At 36.6% G+C, this 18,372-nt stretch overlaps 1 protein-coding gene across 1 annotated transcript; it reads right to left on the bottom strand.

Annotated features, from left to right (window-relative positions):
• Positions 1-483: 483 nt before the first annotated feature.
• On the bottom strand, positions 484-14,427 carry NIT2 (nitrilase family member 2). Its single transcript, XM_063305614.1, has 10 exons — positions 14,258-14,427; positions 13,572-13,690; positions 10,984-11,104; positions 10,802-10,890; positions 9,174-9,267; positions 8,632-8,706; positions 4,444-4,522; positions 4,049-4,147; positions 2,482-2,537; positions 484-1,979 (listed from the first exon to the last, which is right to left on the bottom strand). The coding sequence occupies exons 1-10, from the start codon at positions 14,283-14,285 to the stop codon at positions 1,888-1,890; spliced, it is 852 nt and encodes a 283-aa protein (XP_063161684.1). The 5' UTR covers positions 14,286-14,427; the 3' UTR covers positions 484-1,887.
• Between the last annotated feature and the right edge of the window lie 3,945 nt (positions 14,428-18,372).

The raw sequence follows: 18,372 nt of genomic DNA on the forward strand, positions 1-18,372 counted from the left end.
CACACAATTTCACTTGCCTTATTTAAGAAATGTATAAGACTGCCCAAGTCTATGACGACTAGGTGGTGTACAATAAAAACAATCATACAATTAAAACACTCAAATGCCATAAAAAAGCAACCATTAAAGACAATCAAACACACTGGACCTGCCGTGTAGTCTAACCCAGTTGTTACCAGTTAAAATGAGTTAATGCGTTCAATTATTTTAAATAATATTCCAAGAAAAATGCTTTATTTTTGTTGTGTGCCTTGAAAAAGCTCTATTAAAAGTGTATATTTCTTACAGATTCAACAAATTTGGTCCTAACTAAACACAGTACATAATTAAATTGACATGGTTGGTTTGCTGAAAAATGGGAAATCAAGCATATGAAACTAGATGTACAAAGCCTGTTTTTTAAATTCCATTTGCTTTTCAGACCATGCTTTTTCAGAGATGGACCAGACGTTAATCCTGCCAGCTGGAAGTAGTTCATGTTGTCCCAAAACAAACGTTCCCAGTTCTGAGGATAATTTGGGGGGGGGGGGGACCAGAATACCCTTGGAATGACCAGGCCATAGAACAGTAGGTTTTGCACATTAACTGGTTTATAATGCCCAAATTTGTCAAGAGTCCTCCAGACAGAACTTCTAGCTACAGATCTGAACTACTGATGAAGACTAAAATTGTAGCCTAGTTCATTGCTTGGCTGTCAACCTTCAGTTGTGGAGCCATCTCAGATCTGGATAAAACTATCCCTGCCTGAGGTCTAGTCTAATGGGAAAAAACCATGGAGAATTTATGGTTTGCTGCAGCAGCTCAAAACACAAGTTCTTCTGGGTCAGTTGGGGTGTTACCAGGATGACTTTTACCGTCTCCATATACATCTTGGGAAATGGGAGTAGTAGTAGGAAGACACAGAGGCAGTCTGTGCGTCTTGATGTTTGGGACTTCTGAGAGACAGAATACCAAAACTGCTTATCTAGGTAATAAATAATTCATCTTAAATCTTTTTGATTAATGTGTTTATTAGTCCATCAAAAAGAACAAAATTAAGCAGAGTATTGCTTTGGAAGAACAGGAGCCTTTCACAGGTATGTGGGGTTGGTTGATAGTTTTGATTTTTAGTTTTAGTTTTTACCCTATACACCTCTTTGGGGAAAACCCTATTTAAAGCCAGGTCCAATGATCACTACTGAAGCAGAGATCTAAATGGTACTCGTGTTTTCAACAGCAGCAATTTGCATAATGTGTCTAGAGAAAGTCTTCAGAACTATAGGACTTAAAGTGCTTTGCAATCTGTTCAGAGCTTATACACTGGTCAAGTGTATTTGATTTGCACTTCAATGACAACCAACTGACCAAACCTTAATGCAGAGAAATATAATTGATTCTTGTGCACAAAAATCCCACATTAGAACTAGGATGAACATTGTTGACAATTGCATGATGCTTCAAAAGTGTCTTCAAAACACTATTGGAGAAGTTTAGCTAATTTAATGTCTTACTATTTTCCATAAAATCAAATAAACATACTTTATAAGGAAAATACATTTGATAATAAATTTTCAGAAGTAACCAACTTCATCAACATAAAAAAAGGAAACTTTCTGCCTTTACCCAATGTATTTTTTGGTAAATGTATTCTCCAAAATGGAGCATATGTTGATGTGACTAATTACTCCATTTTCTCAAAAAAATTTTTTTATATATATATAAAAGTTTCTAATGTAATACAACATGTCCAAAATCTGCAAGGACCAAAAAAAAATTCAAGTTCAATCTCTCGCCATTATATAGAGATCATTTTAATTATCTGTAACTAGTAAACTTGATTTACTAGTTTATTATACTGCGGTTAGCTAAAAATAGCTATTAGAAAAAATGTGTTGGTCCAAATTAAAATCATACAATTTTTGCTTCAACAGTATAAAGATCAGATCGTTTCTGGGAAAGAATGGGGATTTGTCCACGGATTTCTTCAGCCTTCTTTAGATCTGTAAAAAGAAATATGGCCACATTAATCCTAATTCTGTTTCCTTCCCATCTCAATATGATTGAGCAGGATATATCTTGAACACATTAGCTATCCGCCACTCATTAAATCATCTGTATTTTTTCCAGTGTTGTGTCCAAAATAAAAACCTTCCCCTAATAGCTGTGAGATCCTAGAAAATGATGCATGCATTAATTAATCATAGAAAAGAGCTACATTTGTGCTGTAGCATCTTCTGAAGTGTGTATTCTAAATCAAATCTGAAATAGCTAATACTGTATATTTACATCTAATACTATATATTTACATCTTCATTAGAAGCTGTAAGTGTATATGACAATTGCTGAACCTCTTATAACATGTAAAGTTCTTAAATGACTTCACTCATAACCTTGTGAAGATGATCAGTATTCCAACTGATAGGCAGAGAACTGAGACATGTAACAATTTAAGCTAATTAACACAAGCCTATATAAAGATCTAAAATGGTCCTGTCAACTCACCTATTTCTGCATAGACAACGGTTTCTTCAGTGCCAGCTTTGGCTATAACCTCACCCCTAAAAAGGAAAGCACCAGATTGACAAATCATGTATTGCCATAGTGTAGCCTCTCCTGCTGTTCCTGAAACTCCTTCAGCAAAGACAACTTTCTCTGATTTCTTATTCCCCTGCTGGCCTTCATGGCACCTGAACTGTTCTAGAAATTTACTTGATTTGCAGCAGTTTTATGTTCTCATGAATGGAGATTGAAAAGCGGGGAACACACTTTATTCAAAGTACAGAAATTGGCAAAATCACTTCCTCTTCCAGAGTTGCTTGTTAATAGAATCCCCCCTTTATTTGGTTCAAAGCCAATACAGAAATCTGGAAGATGAAAAAACAGAACTTGCCTATAAGTCCTAGCCAACTCTCCCTTTCCTCTTGTTAAGAGCATATATTTATGGTAAAGGTAAGGACAACCACAGGAAAAATGTACTCCAGTTTAAGGCAATCTTTCCCATCCTGATACAACTGTGATGTGCTAAAATAATACCTTCCAATATGTAGTCGTAACGTATCTGAAGGCAAGAGATTAAGGAAGACTGATCTAAAGTAATCAAGATTACAGCTCTAGGGATATGTGAATTTGCTCCACATTTTTTATTATCTTAGTGGACTTAACTCCAAACTCTGGACTTGTATAAAAGCCTCAGCTTTCTATGAACAAGGTACCTAAAAGCTATGTATATTCTGCTCTGATATTTCAAAGCAGAAAGAGGCTGGAATGAATCACTTCAAGGCTTACAGAGCATTGATCTTTGCTTTCCAGCTAATGAAAGGTAACTCACATGAAAAAAGCAATTGTTAGAAAGGAATTCAAAATAAACAGCCATTTAATAAACAGCATTTAAAAGGCAACAGTTGAATGTGCTGAAATTCAGCCAACACAAGAAAACTTCTACAATATGTAAAATCTGGCCTGTTTAGGTATTTTAAACTTCCTGTATTTATTAACTCTATTGTTGAATTTCTGATAGCACAGAAGATTGTAAAGCAGTAACTTTTGAAGTAATGCAGGCTTGGACCTAAGTATTGAAATGCTTTGCCACAATCTTTCTCATGCATGTCCCTTCTTTCCTGTACTGTTGGAAGATGTTATTAAAATTAATGGTACAAAAATTGATACTCTTATCAAAGATTTATCAGTCATTCTACATTTTCTTGAACAAAACTAGCCAAAAAATATGGAACATATCAGGCATGGTGATTTTCAAATTATTATAAAAAAAGGAATAGAATACCTAAATCTGTTGCTAGCCATGTCATTAAAAATATGTGCAATGTAACATTTAAAGTAAAAATGATTCTTTGACTAGCTCAAACAAAATGAGGGAGGAAGGAAATCCTTAGTGACTGGGGAAAGGATAGAATTTTTCTACTGAGGCACCAAAGAGATAATGCTTAAACATTCTTGGTTTTTATTGGCCAGGGTTAGGGAAATGTAATTTTTAAAAAATTTACTATGCATTTCAATTTAGCCATTTTGTCTTGGTTGTAATATATGAGTGGAAGTTTAGTTTTTTACTTACCATGGATTTACTACAGTACTATGTCCCCAAGCCACGTAAGATCCTGTGTCATCCCTAGCAGGAGATGCAGTTGCTACATAGACCTGGTTATCCACAGCTCTGCCAAAAAGGGAAAGAAAGAATCAGCATATTAGCCCTTTTAGGCTGAGTTAAAAATGTGACTGCTTGGTTTCTTGAATATGGAAACCTTTGTTTTTTCTAATTCAGGTAAAATTAATCAGCAAGGCCCATATTAGTTCACAAGTATCAGCAAATGAGGTTACATGGTTTGAATTAAAAAAAAAACAGCTAAGTACAATAAGCAAGAGTTACAGTGGCCAAAGAACTGCAGAGAGTCATTTCAGTATATTGCTACAGGGATGAATATAGGCAAAGGTAAATTAAGTGATTCTCACCGGCCTCTTTGTAGCAGTTCCCAGTGGGCTGGTCCAGTTGTCAAGTTAAAAGCCCCAGGGTAAACTAGGAGTTTGCAACCTTAGTTCAAAAGGAAGATAGGATGACAATATGAGCAGAAAGATAGACAACAAAAAGCTTATTATCACTGTTGATTTCATATACTTTAGTCAACACTTCTTCCTTCTTTGATTTCATTGGATAGTCTGTGAAGCATATTTTTGAGTGTAATTTTAAGAAGGCAATCTGCATTAAAAGCTGTCAGAATTCTAAACCGATAATTGAAAACAATGGCTTGGGTCCCAGGCCTGAGGTTGATGTATGTTATTTGTTTAAGGCCCCTGTTTTGTTGATTTTGTTGTTTATTGGATCATTTTAGTCTGGGCTGTCTGTCTGATTTTATGTTCTTAGCTGTTCTTATGTTTTTTTTTTCTAGTTTTGTACGCTGCCCAGTGTCCACTGGATTTGGGCAGCCAATAAATTTAAATCATCATCATCATCCATTATTTTCTATTATATTTGGGGTAAAATCTTGTACCAAAATGGCTAAGTTAGTGAAACTGCAGAGAACTTTTCAGTTGCTTAGGAAAATACATTACTTACCATTTTAATTCTGGAACAATGGCATAGAAAACCTAGCTTAGCCATCCTATCATTTTAAAAAATGTTTAAGTTGACTGGGATACCCACTCAATTTTCTCCACTATTCTCTGTAGTGACCTAGCCAACCATTCTTTGCAGCAATGCAAAACTGATTAACAGGAAAGCTGCCACTTCATGCTTTTTCACATTTACTTAAGTAAACTGATAATAATTGTTCCATTTGGGGGGATTTTCTCTCTACATATATGTTGCTCATTAGCCAGAAGAATTGAACAGAGCAGCAAACAATTCTCTTCTCGTTTCTAGTTATCCTTGTCTACTCCTGGAGTCCTTGTCTATCTAACTGAAAAGCCCATTTCCCTTACTTTAGCTATTGTTAATTGTTTTTAATGGGGACATTTTATTGCTACAACTGAAAAATGGTGAAAGAATTTGTTTCCCCCCCCCATACCAGCTGCCTTAACATTTTCCTTCTATTACTAAAGCAATTGTGCAAAGTAACTAATGAACCAAGAAAGAAAAAAGTCAGGATGGGTAGAGAATGAGTCTTGAAAGCAAGGACAAGGATCAGAGTGAACTGAGGCAAGGAAGAGCTATTTACAGGATTGGGAGCTGATCACAGGATTGGGATTGGGAGAGACTTGAGAGCCTCAAAGTCAAGAAAGTGGTACAGATGCTAGAGGAAAAATACAATGCATGCAAGCATTTTCCCCATTCCCACTTTGCAGCTGGATGTGTGTGTGTTATACACACATAATACTGATTTGGCTTGTTTTCCTTTCCCTAACCCTGTTATGGGAAAAAGACACAAAGGCAAAAAAAATGGTTAATCCAAACTTGTGTGCCCATTTTTTGCTTTGGCATTTACCTGTCCATCCCCCAAACCCAAAGAGATTTCTCCTGAGACAATCCATTCTTTTGGCATACAAATTTTACTTCCAGCTCTGTCATGTCTGCCTATGAGATTCTCCCTGTGAATCTCTCATGAATCCAGATCCATGTACCCTGACAACCAACTTATGACCTATCTTCTCATCTACTCCTTTGGACCAGATTTCAGCCACTGAATTATGAAAGACGTTGCTTTGAACAACAGACTATGCTACAGATTATACTTACCTCAGATTTCCTAGTTTTTTCTCAACCTTAGAACAGCTATACCAATTATTTAAGAGTAATTTATAGCAACTACGGCCATAAACGAGATAACTATACTTTATACTATCAATATATCATTGTAATTTGCCAATACATGGTAGGAATAACGTAGAATCTTAACTTGAACTAGTCAAGCAATTCTTGATTACCCAAGCACATCAATGCACATTACAAAACAAAACACACAGAAATATGATGTGCTCTTATTTTTAAGGCTGTATGAGCACATTATTAACTAGAGCTGATACGGGTGAGAAATAACGGAGAGATGGAGTAGACTAAAAATTTAGTCACTAGCATTAGTCCACAGAATTACGAATAGGCATTTTCACAAGCTGTATTGACAATATATAAAAATTGCCCAAGTCTGGGGAGATAGACAGTTGAGGAAACAAACCAATCATTAGAAGAGAACATCTAAAAAATTCTGTGTTCAAAATCACAGCCATTCAGAAGAATTATGATATACTTTTAAGATTTTTTTTTCCATCAGCAGAAATAGCTGCTAGTGGAATAACAGCAACTCCTTCATTAAAAAAAAGCTACAGGATTACAGATGATAGAAAGGTCTTATTACTTCCTATAAACCATAAGGAAAGCATATTTGCTCAAAAGGGAAATAGGAATAATGCCACATTTAAGGATACTGGGTATGACAAATCATCATCATGACAAAGTAGTAACAATGGTGCGTTGGAATATCTGCAAGAAATACTACTTGCCTGCAAGCAAGAACTGGTGGGACCAGAAAGTAGACAAATAATAGAAAATGAAGAAGCTAAAGTGCTCTGGGACTTTGGAATTCAAACAGACAAGCACCTGCCACATAACACCCCAGACTTAACAACTGTTGATAAGAAAGACAAAAAAGTCTGGATAGTGGACATTGCAGTACCTGGAGACAGCAGAATAAAAGAGGAGAAAATCACAAGATACAAAGACCTGCAAATAGAAGTAGAACAACTGGCAAAAGAAAGCAAAGGTAGCACCAATAGTAATAGGCACCTTGGGTGCAATCCCAAAACATCTGGAGCACCATTTGAACACCATCGGCATTAACAAAATCACCATCAGTCAATTGCAAAAGGCATCTTTACTTGGAACAGCTTACATCTATGACAATACCTTTAACACCATCAAACAACAGTATCTGCCTATCTCAGGTCCTTAGAAAGGACTCAATAGGTGGATAAAAATGCCAAATCCAGTCTAAACATCTGGCTGACTGTTCAACCAACCATACATGTGTTGTATTATATGCCACCCCATTCCTGAAAAAGACCCCTTTAGATGATGCTTGATTAGCCAATGGAATGGTTGCCATTTTGAAGCAGAAACCCCCCTATAACTATTCTAAGTCTGTTCAATTGCAGCACAAATCAGGGTGTTTTAGACTTCACTAATGCTGCAGCTAGAGGTGAAAAATCTAAATCTGAAACCCTTTCTAAATCTGAAACCCTCTAGATATCTTGGTCATAACGCATACCACACATTCCATACTGATGTGAACTACAGACTGAGAAAGCTCATCTAAACTTCACTTACATGATTTTGGATGCAATGGGCAAAATTTCTGAAGTAATCCAGTTGAGGAATTTAAAAAAGGCAAAACAAAGAGACCTGAATATCATTTGTGTAAGTGATGTAAATCAGTGCAAACGATGCAAACTAATGTAAATGACATTATTTTGTATTTAACATATTTGAGAAGGGATATCGCTCCTTCAAATGGTTCATTAAATCAACATTTCACTGTATATTTTAATAGTCATAATCCCATGAATTTACTAAATCTTGCAAGATGTTGGTGTATTCACTCAACATTTCTCAGATAAGAACACCAAATCCTGGCTGATTTTACCACATTAATTTTAAGCTATTAAAAATATTATTTGGGGCTTAAGTGGTTATATGTGCTGTGATACAGACACAGAACTGTCAGTCTTAAATACTGTCCATAAAAGTGGCAACAATGTAGTACTCCATATAAAGAAAAAGACTGGGGACTAAGCTCTACATTTGTAAAGCAGACACAAAAGAAACAACAAGCATATTCTAATTGCAGAAGATATAATATCTTATACACAATAACAGAAAAAAGTGTCCTCTTTGTCATGTCACCTGCCTTATGAAATAACCTCCCCAGGGATACAAATGGACTCAACCCTATTGGCCTTCAGGACAGTGATGAAGACCTGTCTTTTCCCCAAGCACTGGGGCCAGGATGTTAATGGAGCTCTGGAATAGTTGTGTGGTTTATGGGTAAGAGGTTTTTTAACTGGAGCCTCAACTTCATCTTTTTAAGATTTTATTTGATTTGATAATTCTATAATGTTTTTGTCCTTGTTTGCTGCCCAGGGTTTCTCCAGTAGATGGGTGGTCATATACATGTATTTAATAAATAAAGGAAGAGATTTGCTCAACCTTACCTTTCTGGGTGTAGATTTGAGCTAGCTCAGGAAATCGGATGTCATAACAGATGCCAATTCCTATTTTACAGTATGCTGCATCAAAACAAGAACATGTCAGACATTTCTTATAACTCTACAAATCAACCCTGATGTCTCTAGAAATGCTAAAATCTGTTACATAAAGTATTTATGGCAGAGGAAAGGAATCCTGATTTATAATATCCCTATGAGACAAGCCTGCTCTGAAACACAAGTTTCATACGACGTATTAGTTTTCATCAATTCATGTCTTTCTATTAAAAATAGGGTTAAGAACGCCACAAATAAGTAATTAGTTACATACATAAAAATTCAAAGCAGCTTTCTCAGCACGAGGTACAACATTAAACATTTATAATGGTGCATTTGACCATAATTTATAATCAAATATGAAGTAATAACTAAATGTATATTAACAAATAAATGTTAATCCTGAATAAAATCCTAGCTTTAGAAATTACATTAAAAAAAAAATCTAAAAGTGAATCAGTTCTCACCAAAACAAAAGTCTCTTTACTTACGAGTATCGAACACAGAAAACCTGTCACCCGCACTCAGAGTTTCTGATTCCTGAAATCGGATTTTTCCAGGCACATTAATGTCAAACAAATGAATCTATTTTAAAAAATAAAGACAATTCCTGTTTACAGATCATTTTAATTGCATATTCTCTGCACATTAGTTACAGATTCACAAAATGTTACATTGAATACATACCCTCTAACTACTACTATGCTAGAGAATTAAACTCAGAGAAAAGCTTTGTCCAGGAATAAACTCAATAGGTAGACAGGCTAAAATAATTGGAGACAGTCGTATTTAGACAGAGGCTGCATTCAGACAATCAAATCTTTGCTTAAGAAGCTGATATAGGCACGAGATGAAACTAATACATTGACAGGCAATCATTTTGCTCCTACCTTCTTGCAAGTAGTAAAAAACATCAAAACACTTCTCTTAAACCTGAATTAAGAACTAATTTTGCATAAGCTTTCAAATAAACTTGAAGCCAGTTTTCATGAAGCCAGCTGGTCTGGAAATGACAGGTATCTTTTTAAACTGCAAGATGTTGACTTTTGGGGGTGTTTATGGGAAAGGAGAAGGCCAATTGCCAGAAAGTGCAAGAAATTCATGCATTTCTCAACTGAAGTATACTTTAATTTGTCTTAATGCAGCTATACTGTATGTACAAACCAATACAGCATGTCAAATAATACTTTGTACACAAGCAACACACTTCATTTAGAAAATATAAGAGGGTTTTGCCCTTCAGAAAGAAAGTATCACAGATGTTTTGGTTAATGGGTATGCCTACTGGCTAAAGGACAATGTCATTCCACCAGGTCTTCCCAGAAATAATTAAGCTAGGATCATTGCAACTGTTAATAATTGACAGGTTAATATTACTTAACAAGGAATGGATGATTGAGACAGAAGCTGAGTGTTGAAATGACCATGCTTTTCTGTTACTTCTTTGACACACATGCACACTACCCCCATTACCTACTTTCTGTCAGTTATTACTGTTGGGAGTAGTCTCTCATGTATTGGGAGAAGTCAAAGAGATCAAATATCCCTTACCTTTGCTTAAGATTTTCCATTTATAGCAATAAATACAAAAATGTTTCCACCAAGTAAAATTTCAGTTTATAGCTTTAACCTAAATCTCTTTACTATTATCACTGAAGTAGAAGTCATAAAGGAAATAAAACTGTGTGGTAATGGCAGTGTAGGGAAAGCAACAAATGCCTGTGGACTCAGATGCAGCCAATCCAAATCCAAATGTGGAAATGGACATGGGAGACCTGGAACTCTTCTATGAAAAATAAGAGCTACTCTAAGTTGCAGATTCTCATGCTAAACTACAGTATTTTATTTTATTTATCAAAATTTTATCACCGTCCATCTCCCACCACAAGGGGGGGGGGTTGTCTAGTAAAGTCAAAAGTTGTTGTCCAGTAAACTCTATTCCTAAATTGCAGGATGCAAATGTTAAAAAAGAACTAATTCTAAGGTTCTACTAAGTAATCTAAATGTGACCACCATGCTTCTCTTGATAAAGAATTATATTAAATAAATGTTTTTTTACAATGAGGCAGGTAATTTCATCATATCTGACAGGAAGAGAGACAGACAGGGATTTTTTTACCTTTCTGTATTTAGCTAACATAGTACCATCAGGACCAAAAGCTGTACATGTATTATACAATTTTCCTGCATCCTCCTCTGGAATAGAACCTGCAGTTAAAAACAAACAAAGACGATTATTATTTAGTGAAATATAAAGGCTGTATTTAGATACAAAAATGAATTTTAAAAATAACAATTTACCTCCAATGAGATATATACCACATTCCTTGGCAATTTCTGAGAGCTTCTGTGTGGAGTCCCCAGGAAGTTTCTCTGCATATTCTGGAAAATATTTTGTGCCATAGGGACAATTGAAGCATTCCTATGATGGAAACCAAAAAAAGCCAGACATCCATGTAGCATATTCAAGGAATGTATGAATTTTTAAAGTAACATAAAAAATAAAAAATGCAAAAATGACTGGCCACAAGGAAAAAAAACATATGACAATATATTTATTAGAGCAAAGTCTCAATTCCATACCACTTTTTTTTTTAAACTGGAGGAGTGGAGTAGTGAGTGGTAAAAAGGCTGAACTGATACTAGAATTACACAAACCTGGTTCACATAACATGCTAAGTCATGACAGAGAGCCAGTTTGGTGTAGTGGTTGAGTTGCTGACCTAGAATCCAGGAGACTGAGTTCTTGGCCTCCCTTAGGCATGAAAGCTGGCTGGGTGACTTTGGGCCAGTAACTCCCTCTCAGCCCAATCCACCTTGCAAGATTGTTGTTGTGAGGAAAATAGGGGGCGGGAGTATTAGGTATGTTCGCCACCTTGTGTGTGTGTATGTATGTATATATTATATGTGTGTGTATAGATAGAAACTTCACTACAGTTTGCACAGCACACTAAGCCACAATGTCAAGTGCATGGCTTAATAGCTAAGTAAACATCTAACCTCTGCCTCTCAAAACGTACTTTATAGCATTCCCCCCACTGCCATTCAGTCATGTCTGATTCTCAGCGACTGCCTGGATTAGTCCCTGCAGTTTTCTTTGCAAGATTTCACAAGTGGTTTGCCATTGCCTCCCTCCTAGGGCGGAGTGTGTGTGACTGGCCCAAGGTCACACAGCTGGCTTTGTGCCCAATGCAGGACTAGAACTCATGGTCTCCTGGTTTCTAGCCTGATGCGTTAACCACTACACCAAACTGGCTCTCACATTATAGCTTAGCCTTATTTATAAACTTAGGCTTCAGGATATCAACAACAAATAAGCCTTTTGCTGTTCCAAGTAGAAGTTCTGCTGAGACCTTGCTGCTCAACTGAGGTGGCTGGCTGGGTAGACATGGGGGTATTTGGGGTGCAGTCAGCAAGCATCAGCATTTGGGCTACATCTGATACAACAGGTTCTTTCAGCTTCACTCAGCAGAATCAGGGATAAGCACTTTCAACAAATGGGAAAACTCTGTTCATCTGGGCAACAGATGTTATTCAACTGCCTTTTTCCCCCTATATCCCAGTTTGCCTATCATCACTGCAAATAAACCTATAGTATTCACTTGCAACCAGGAGAAAACCTATTTTTAGATCAAAACAAACTGTCCATGTTTCCCAGAATATTTGTTTACATGGTCAAGAAAATATCACACAAACACTGAATTCTTAAATACTATTGCTGTAGGTGGTTCAGAAAAGAGGATTCTCATAGCTTGTTACTTCAGTTTCACACAAATACTAAATCAAAACCAAACAATCATCAATTTATAAACAATGGTTTATGGCTCAGCAATATTATACACTCCTAGTCAGTCTTGATTGCCGCAGTTGCACTCTAATAGGGGAGATCTATCAGAAAAAAATATTCTCTCTGTTTAAAATCAGGTTGGTTGGTTGGTTGGTTGATTGGTTATTGAGTAATTTATACTACTGTGTTACATACATAGCATGAAAAGATTAATGACCAACTCAGGCAAGTTCTGTGGGTAAATTTCCTCAAAACATCTGGAAAGAGCCCAGTACTGTGCGGCAAAAGCAACAAAATATCCAGTTAAAAAAATCACATTGTCATATGTGAAAATAAAGAATGAACACTTTGAAAACAAAAAGGTCAAGAAGAAAAATAGGTGAACAGCAAGATTATAACAATATATTCAACAAACTTTTGATTAAAATCTGTTTAAGCTACCATTAATTTATGTATCATATTTGTGGCATGAAAATGCAACATAGGTAGTGAAAGTTCGGGTGTACTAGCATTTTGATTAGGTAAGCATTTATTGTATTGTCATAAATTGCTGATATTAAAAGTGACAATGATCGATTTTCTATAAAAGTTGACTAGTTACAAACTGCCAATCTAGTTTCCATCCTCTGATATCAAATATATTTACTAATTTTAAGGTATAGAAACACATGGATACTTGAAATGCAGGCACCATATGGTAAAGGGGTCTTTTTGGCAGTGCCACAATTTATCTGCTTATTAAGTCATAGGACTAGTTTAGGACTGGGGTGGGACTAGGTATCTCTGTGTGGAGAACTGAAGTGTCTTCTGCTTCTTGTTATTTTGAAGTTCAGTCTCCAAAACATGTTTGTCCACATATACTGCTAGATTCAAATTATACTTTTTTTGTCCTTGAATATGTCATACTTAAGTTATATGCAGGAGTGGCTGTGGCAGTTAATGTTTGCCTGAAACCCAATTTTAACTATCATTCTGGCCTTGGAAAGAAATTGTGTAAGAAGCTAACTATGCCAGGGAGGAAAAGTAAACACCAAATATATGGCTGAAGGACAGTAAGAAAATCTGAATTTGGAGAGTAACTTTTGAAAAAAGTTATACTCACTGGCAGAACTACAATTTTTGCTCCTTCTCCTGCTGCAGTTCTCACAAGTCTACAGGCTCTGTTCAGGTTGTCTGTTTTCACAGCAGACACATGAAGCTGAATGAGTGCTATACGAAAATCTAAAGGCAAAAAAGGCAAAGGTTCAGCTATGGAGAAAGACACCAGAAAACACAATATCCAATTAGAAAAACACCTATGCACTGTTTCAAAGGCCTCCCACACTACTGTATTGCTGTATTTGCTAGGGGTGCTTTTCTTTACATTTGCTGCAAAAAACTAAAACTACTACCCGCTGGAAGTCATCCAAAATTAAGGAAAACGAACCAACCAAAAATAGCGTACTTAAGGTAACTATGGGAAAGAGATTTTCCTAAACAGCAGCAGTACCTATCTTTTAAACTGCCCCTCACCCGCAGCCAAGAGAGAACAAGCGGTACCACTTGTACGACTACAGCTCGACGCCAACCTCCATAAAATTACACTTTCAGGTCTCTAGTTAAGTTTGTTTAAACACATAAACACACACAAACCCATCATCTCTCTGCCAGTCATCTCCCACTAGCAAAAGGCAAGCCTAACGGGGCGAGGGACAACGTCTTTCTTCACTTTTACTCCTTTTTGTTAAGGGTCTAGCGGAAATTGAACGGCCTGAGCATACAGCTTCCCTTTGGAGGAAAATTACTTACTGGCCATGACTCCCTTCACCAGCTGCATAACGTCGATTCACTACTAAGGTTTGCTGTTTTCCAGAAAAAATAAAGGTTCTCGGAGAACACAACGCATGCTCAAAAGGAGCAAAGGGCTTCTAGGAAATGTAGTTCTATATCACCCGGTTTTTAGCTACCGTATGTATTGGTCCACAACTCCCATAAGCCCTTGCCCTTAATAGTGTCTCTGGGAATGATGGGAGATGAAGTCCAGATCATTTGGCGGATTTCAGATTCTCTAACCTTGAAAAAGAGATTTATTATTTCCTCCTTCCTTCCGCTGTCAGGGCTCCTGTAGCAACAATACGTGAAAAGCATAAAGCACCAGTATTTCGGCATGGAAAACTGCGAAGAGGAATGATAAACTTGTTGGACAGAAGGAGAAAGCTGCCATGAACAATGCTATAATCCACTTAAGCAGAACGCCATATTTGGGTACAAAGATAAGGACGACTGAGAGAGTAGAAACCTGTTTGCTGCCATTTGGAATTTTGCAACTCTCCTCGTAAAGTCTGACTACCAGTTAAAGTAAAATCACCCAAGAATGAGAAAACGGCAAATGCAGTTCAGTGCAAGGAGCTCTATGACTCGTTGTCTGTAAAGACCAAAATTCACATATATTAATGGAACCTCAGCTGAGAGCAATTCATCTGGAAACAGATAGTGGGATCATAATGGGTAGCTCAATGAAAATGTTAACCCAGAATGTGGCTATTAAGAAAACCAAATTCCATGCTAAAACTTACTAGGAATGAAATTTTAAATAAAACTTACAATATAGTGATGCCCTTATATAAAATGGAGTGAGATTGATTGGAATGCTGAAATGTGACCAGTTCTGATCATTGCATCTCAAAAAGGGTATCTTTTTGCATCTTTACAAAAGGTGGAAAAAAACAGTAGCCAAAATCAGAAATAATGCAAGGAAGAACTATGGTCATCAAGAGTTTTTAGTTTAGAGTCAAGATGGGTAAAGGGAGGCCATGATAGAGTTGCGTAAATTGTCTGTGCTTTTTTTGGTCTTTCTCACAATCCAGGAATTATTAAAAGTACAGTGTAGTATTGATATTATAGAATTTGATGCTACCATGTGACCATCAAAGGGAGCCTCAACATATTTATGGAGGATCAATATCTTCTAGCCCCATTTATTACGTCCTGAATCAGAAGCAACATATCTTAAGTAATAGTTGCAAGGGAGCCACATGGAGAGAGTGCCACAGTTCTCTTATCCATCTGAACTTCTTGAATTACCTAATTAATGTAACATAGAATTTTGGATTATATAGGCTCTTGGCATACCCATAGTAGGACTCTCTTTATGTTATTTATTATGTTCTTAATATTGTTTTAAGAAATAATACATAAAACATCTTTCCATCCCTTCAGGACTGCAACTTTTGAACTAGCTTCTGTAATTGTTATTTAACATGATCTGCAACAAGTAGCAGAGGTCCTATTAGACTTCCCATGTATTACTTCAAGGATGTTGCCCTGAAACCTTAGATATAGTTCCCATGACTCCTAAAATTTGCAGCTGAGTTTTTAAGAAGAGGAAAATTATTAAATACAAGAGTAATAATATTAAATCCCCCAAAGTAGCAGCACCCTAGGTCAACAAGGTTGTCCCCAACTGGAATTTAGACAGGAGCCCACGTGGATATTCTAGGGCTGTAGGCTAGACCAAGAAGTCAACGATGGCAAACCACTTGTCAAGAGGGCATGTTAATTAAACATATTTAGTGGATTTAATTTTCATTCATTTTCAATTTATATTATTTTAGGTTTTTAATCTACTTTTTAGAATGAGTGCCTGGCATGTGCATTCCTGCCTTACCTGAAAACTTCCAAGTGAGTTGGATTAGAACTGACCATGTTGTCTGGGAGGTGATGTTACCAGGCTGAGAATGGCCAAGGTGAGGAATTAGACCTGTAAAAATGCATTGCCTGATTTTTTTCAAATTCTAGAAGTGAGATTGGAACAGTTTACTTTCTGTTCAGTTGACAACCCTACTTCATAAAGTGCAGTCTTATGCATATTCCCCACACCAGTAATACCTTCTCAGTATTTCTTCCTAAGTGACTTATCAGAGTAGTTTTAAAGGCCCCAGTGTATTAAAATAATCCATCAAAACCATGTCCAGTAGATCTGCCACACACTCGTAGTAAATAATAAAATACAGATTTGAAAATTTTGTTGTAAAATGTAAAATTGACTTCTTCTGAATTTAATAGTGTGGGCATGTAAGCATGCCTGAGAAAAATAGCAAACAAAGCAAGAAAGCAATCTAAGGAACGCAACCTTGGAAGTACAAATACTGTATCAGTGCGTGACCAAGTTTGAAAGTAGACCAGACCAAAAGCCAGATACAAGATGAAAATGGCACATTCAAGCAGTATTTACCCCAAAAATGAAAGCAACATTGCACAGCTGAGATAGAGAATACTGGCACATAATAAAAAGAAGGGCTAGAGGGGGACCTGGTTGGAAGACAGCCTGTGTGAAAGCACTACCTAGATTGTGACCTATCTTTCCCCTCCCCTCAGGATGATTATTCACAAGGTGAAGCTTGTGAATGACAGCAAAAAGGTATAAGTGTGCATGCTTAAGGAAAACCTTGCTATATTGTAAGCTAAGAGGTTAACAAATAATTCTGTGTGTGTTGTCTTGTCAATTAGTGTGAACCATTTGCCTGATCATGATCTCAGGGGAAGGCTGGTATCTCTGTGAAGGGTGAGTGTGTTCCCAGCATAAATTTCTGACCATGGAACAAGACTACATATCCAGAAATCTCAGTTCCGATCATTTCCAACCCATGAAACATTGCAAGTGGAGAAAGCTGGTAATGTGTGCTTCAATAGGTGTTGCAAGGAACACTGATTGACTATAAATGAGATATAACACATATTCATTCATTCATTCTGATCTTTTTCCCTTAAAAAGTGCAGCACAGCATTTCAGGACAATTTTGAATAATAAAATATGAATTTGAACATTCAAAAACAATTGCCATGATTCAAATGTGCTTATTACTGTAATGTTCCAAATACAGCAGATTGAAATATTGTCCCTTAAAAGCATGCTTGCTTCAGATAAATTAAATTCAGCACAGTGAGATTTACTTTCATTAAAATTGCCCGCAATTGTATACCACAGCAATACTATACTGTAATTTTAAGCACATTTAATCAGAAATCCGGAAGTTTATGGCCTCAGAGGAAGGAAAACATTGCTTCTCCTTAAACATTTATGAGTCACTAATCACTATTTTTGTAGTGAAATCAGGAGCAGAAAATTAGACCAGGACCAAAAGTCACCCACAAATTAATACCATCTCACTTTCTTTTTTTTTTTTAATTGTATGGCGTAGCAGTTCGGTGTTCATGCTGCTTTTTCTTGCTGGGAAATCATTGAGGTCCAGCAGCCAGATGTGTAGACTATTTAGCCATGACAAGTCATGTTGCCCAGGGTGCACCACAAGGAGGCTAGCCTATATTGCACTGAGACCATATCACTTATTTTATATCTCATATATCTTTCTATAGGGCACTAAGCATTCCCATGCAGTGATACAGTGAACAGTTGTTAAGGAGCAAACTTTTTCAGAAGTAGTTCTCCTACCCTAAGGCTTTATTTTGGGCCTTAGACAAAGTTATTTAGTCAGGCCTTTTAGCTTGTTAAGGTGCTGGGCTAGAAACCAGGAGTCTGTGAGTTCTAGTCCCACCTTAGGCATGAAAGCTGGCTGAGTGACATTGGGCCAGTCACTCTCTCTCAGCCCAACTCACCTCATAGGGTTGTTGTTGTGGGGAAAATAGGCTGAGGAAGGAGTGTTAGGTATGTTCGCCACCTTGAGTTACTTATAAAAATAATAAAGGCGGGATAGTAAGTAAGCAAGCAAGCAAGCAAGCAAATAAATAAAAATAATGGTTTTAGATCTTTGTTTTTCAGTCTGTTACGTTAGACTCTCTTCTACATATAGTATTTTTAGTATTTATTCATTCCATTGTCACATACACAGATCTGTTTTTCATTTCCTATTGGACAACTAACAAATCCTTCTAATAAACTATTCAACAACCCTGTTAAAATCCTT

This window comes from Candoia aspera, chromosome 5 (assembly GCF_035149785.1).
Source record: "Candoia aspera isolate rCanAsp1 chromosome 5, rCanAsp1.hap2, whole genome shotgun sequence".
NCBI classification, from domain to species: Eukaryota; Metazoa; Chordata; class Lepidosauria; order Squamata; family Boidae; genus Candoia; species Candoia aspera.

Bases quoted from the DNA above. Each gene is read 5' to 3' on its own strand.
- NIT2 (XM_063305614.1), bottom strand. From the start codon at position 14,285: ATGCAGCTGGTGAAGGGAGTCATGGCCA. The intron at 10,891-10,983 runs GTAAATTGTTAT...TTTTAACTGCAG, and splicing joins TGGTATATATCTCATTGGAG to GTTCTATTCCAGAGGAGGAT. The intron at 2,538-4,048 runs GTAAGTAAAAAA...TTTCCTTTTTAG, and splicing joins AGTACTGTAGTAAATCCATG to GGGTGAGGTTATAGCCAAAG.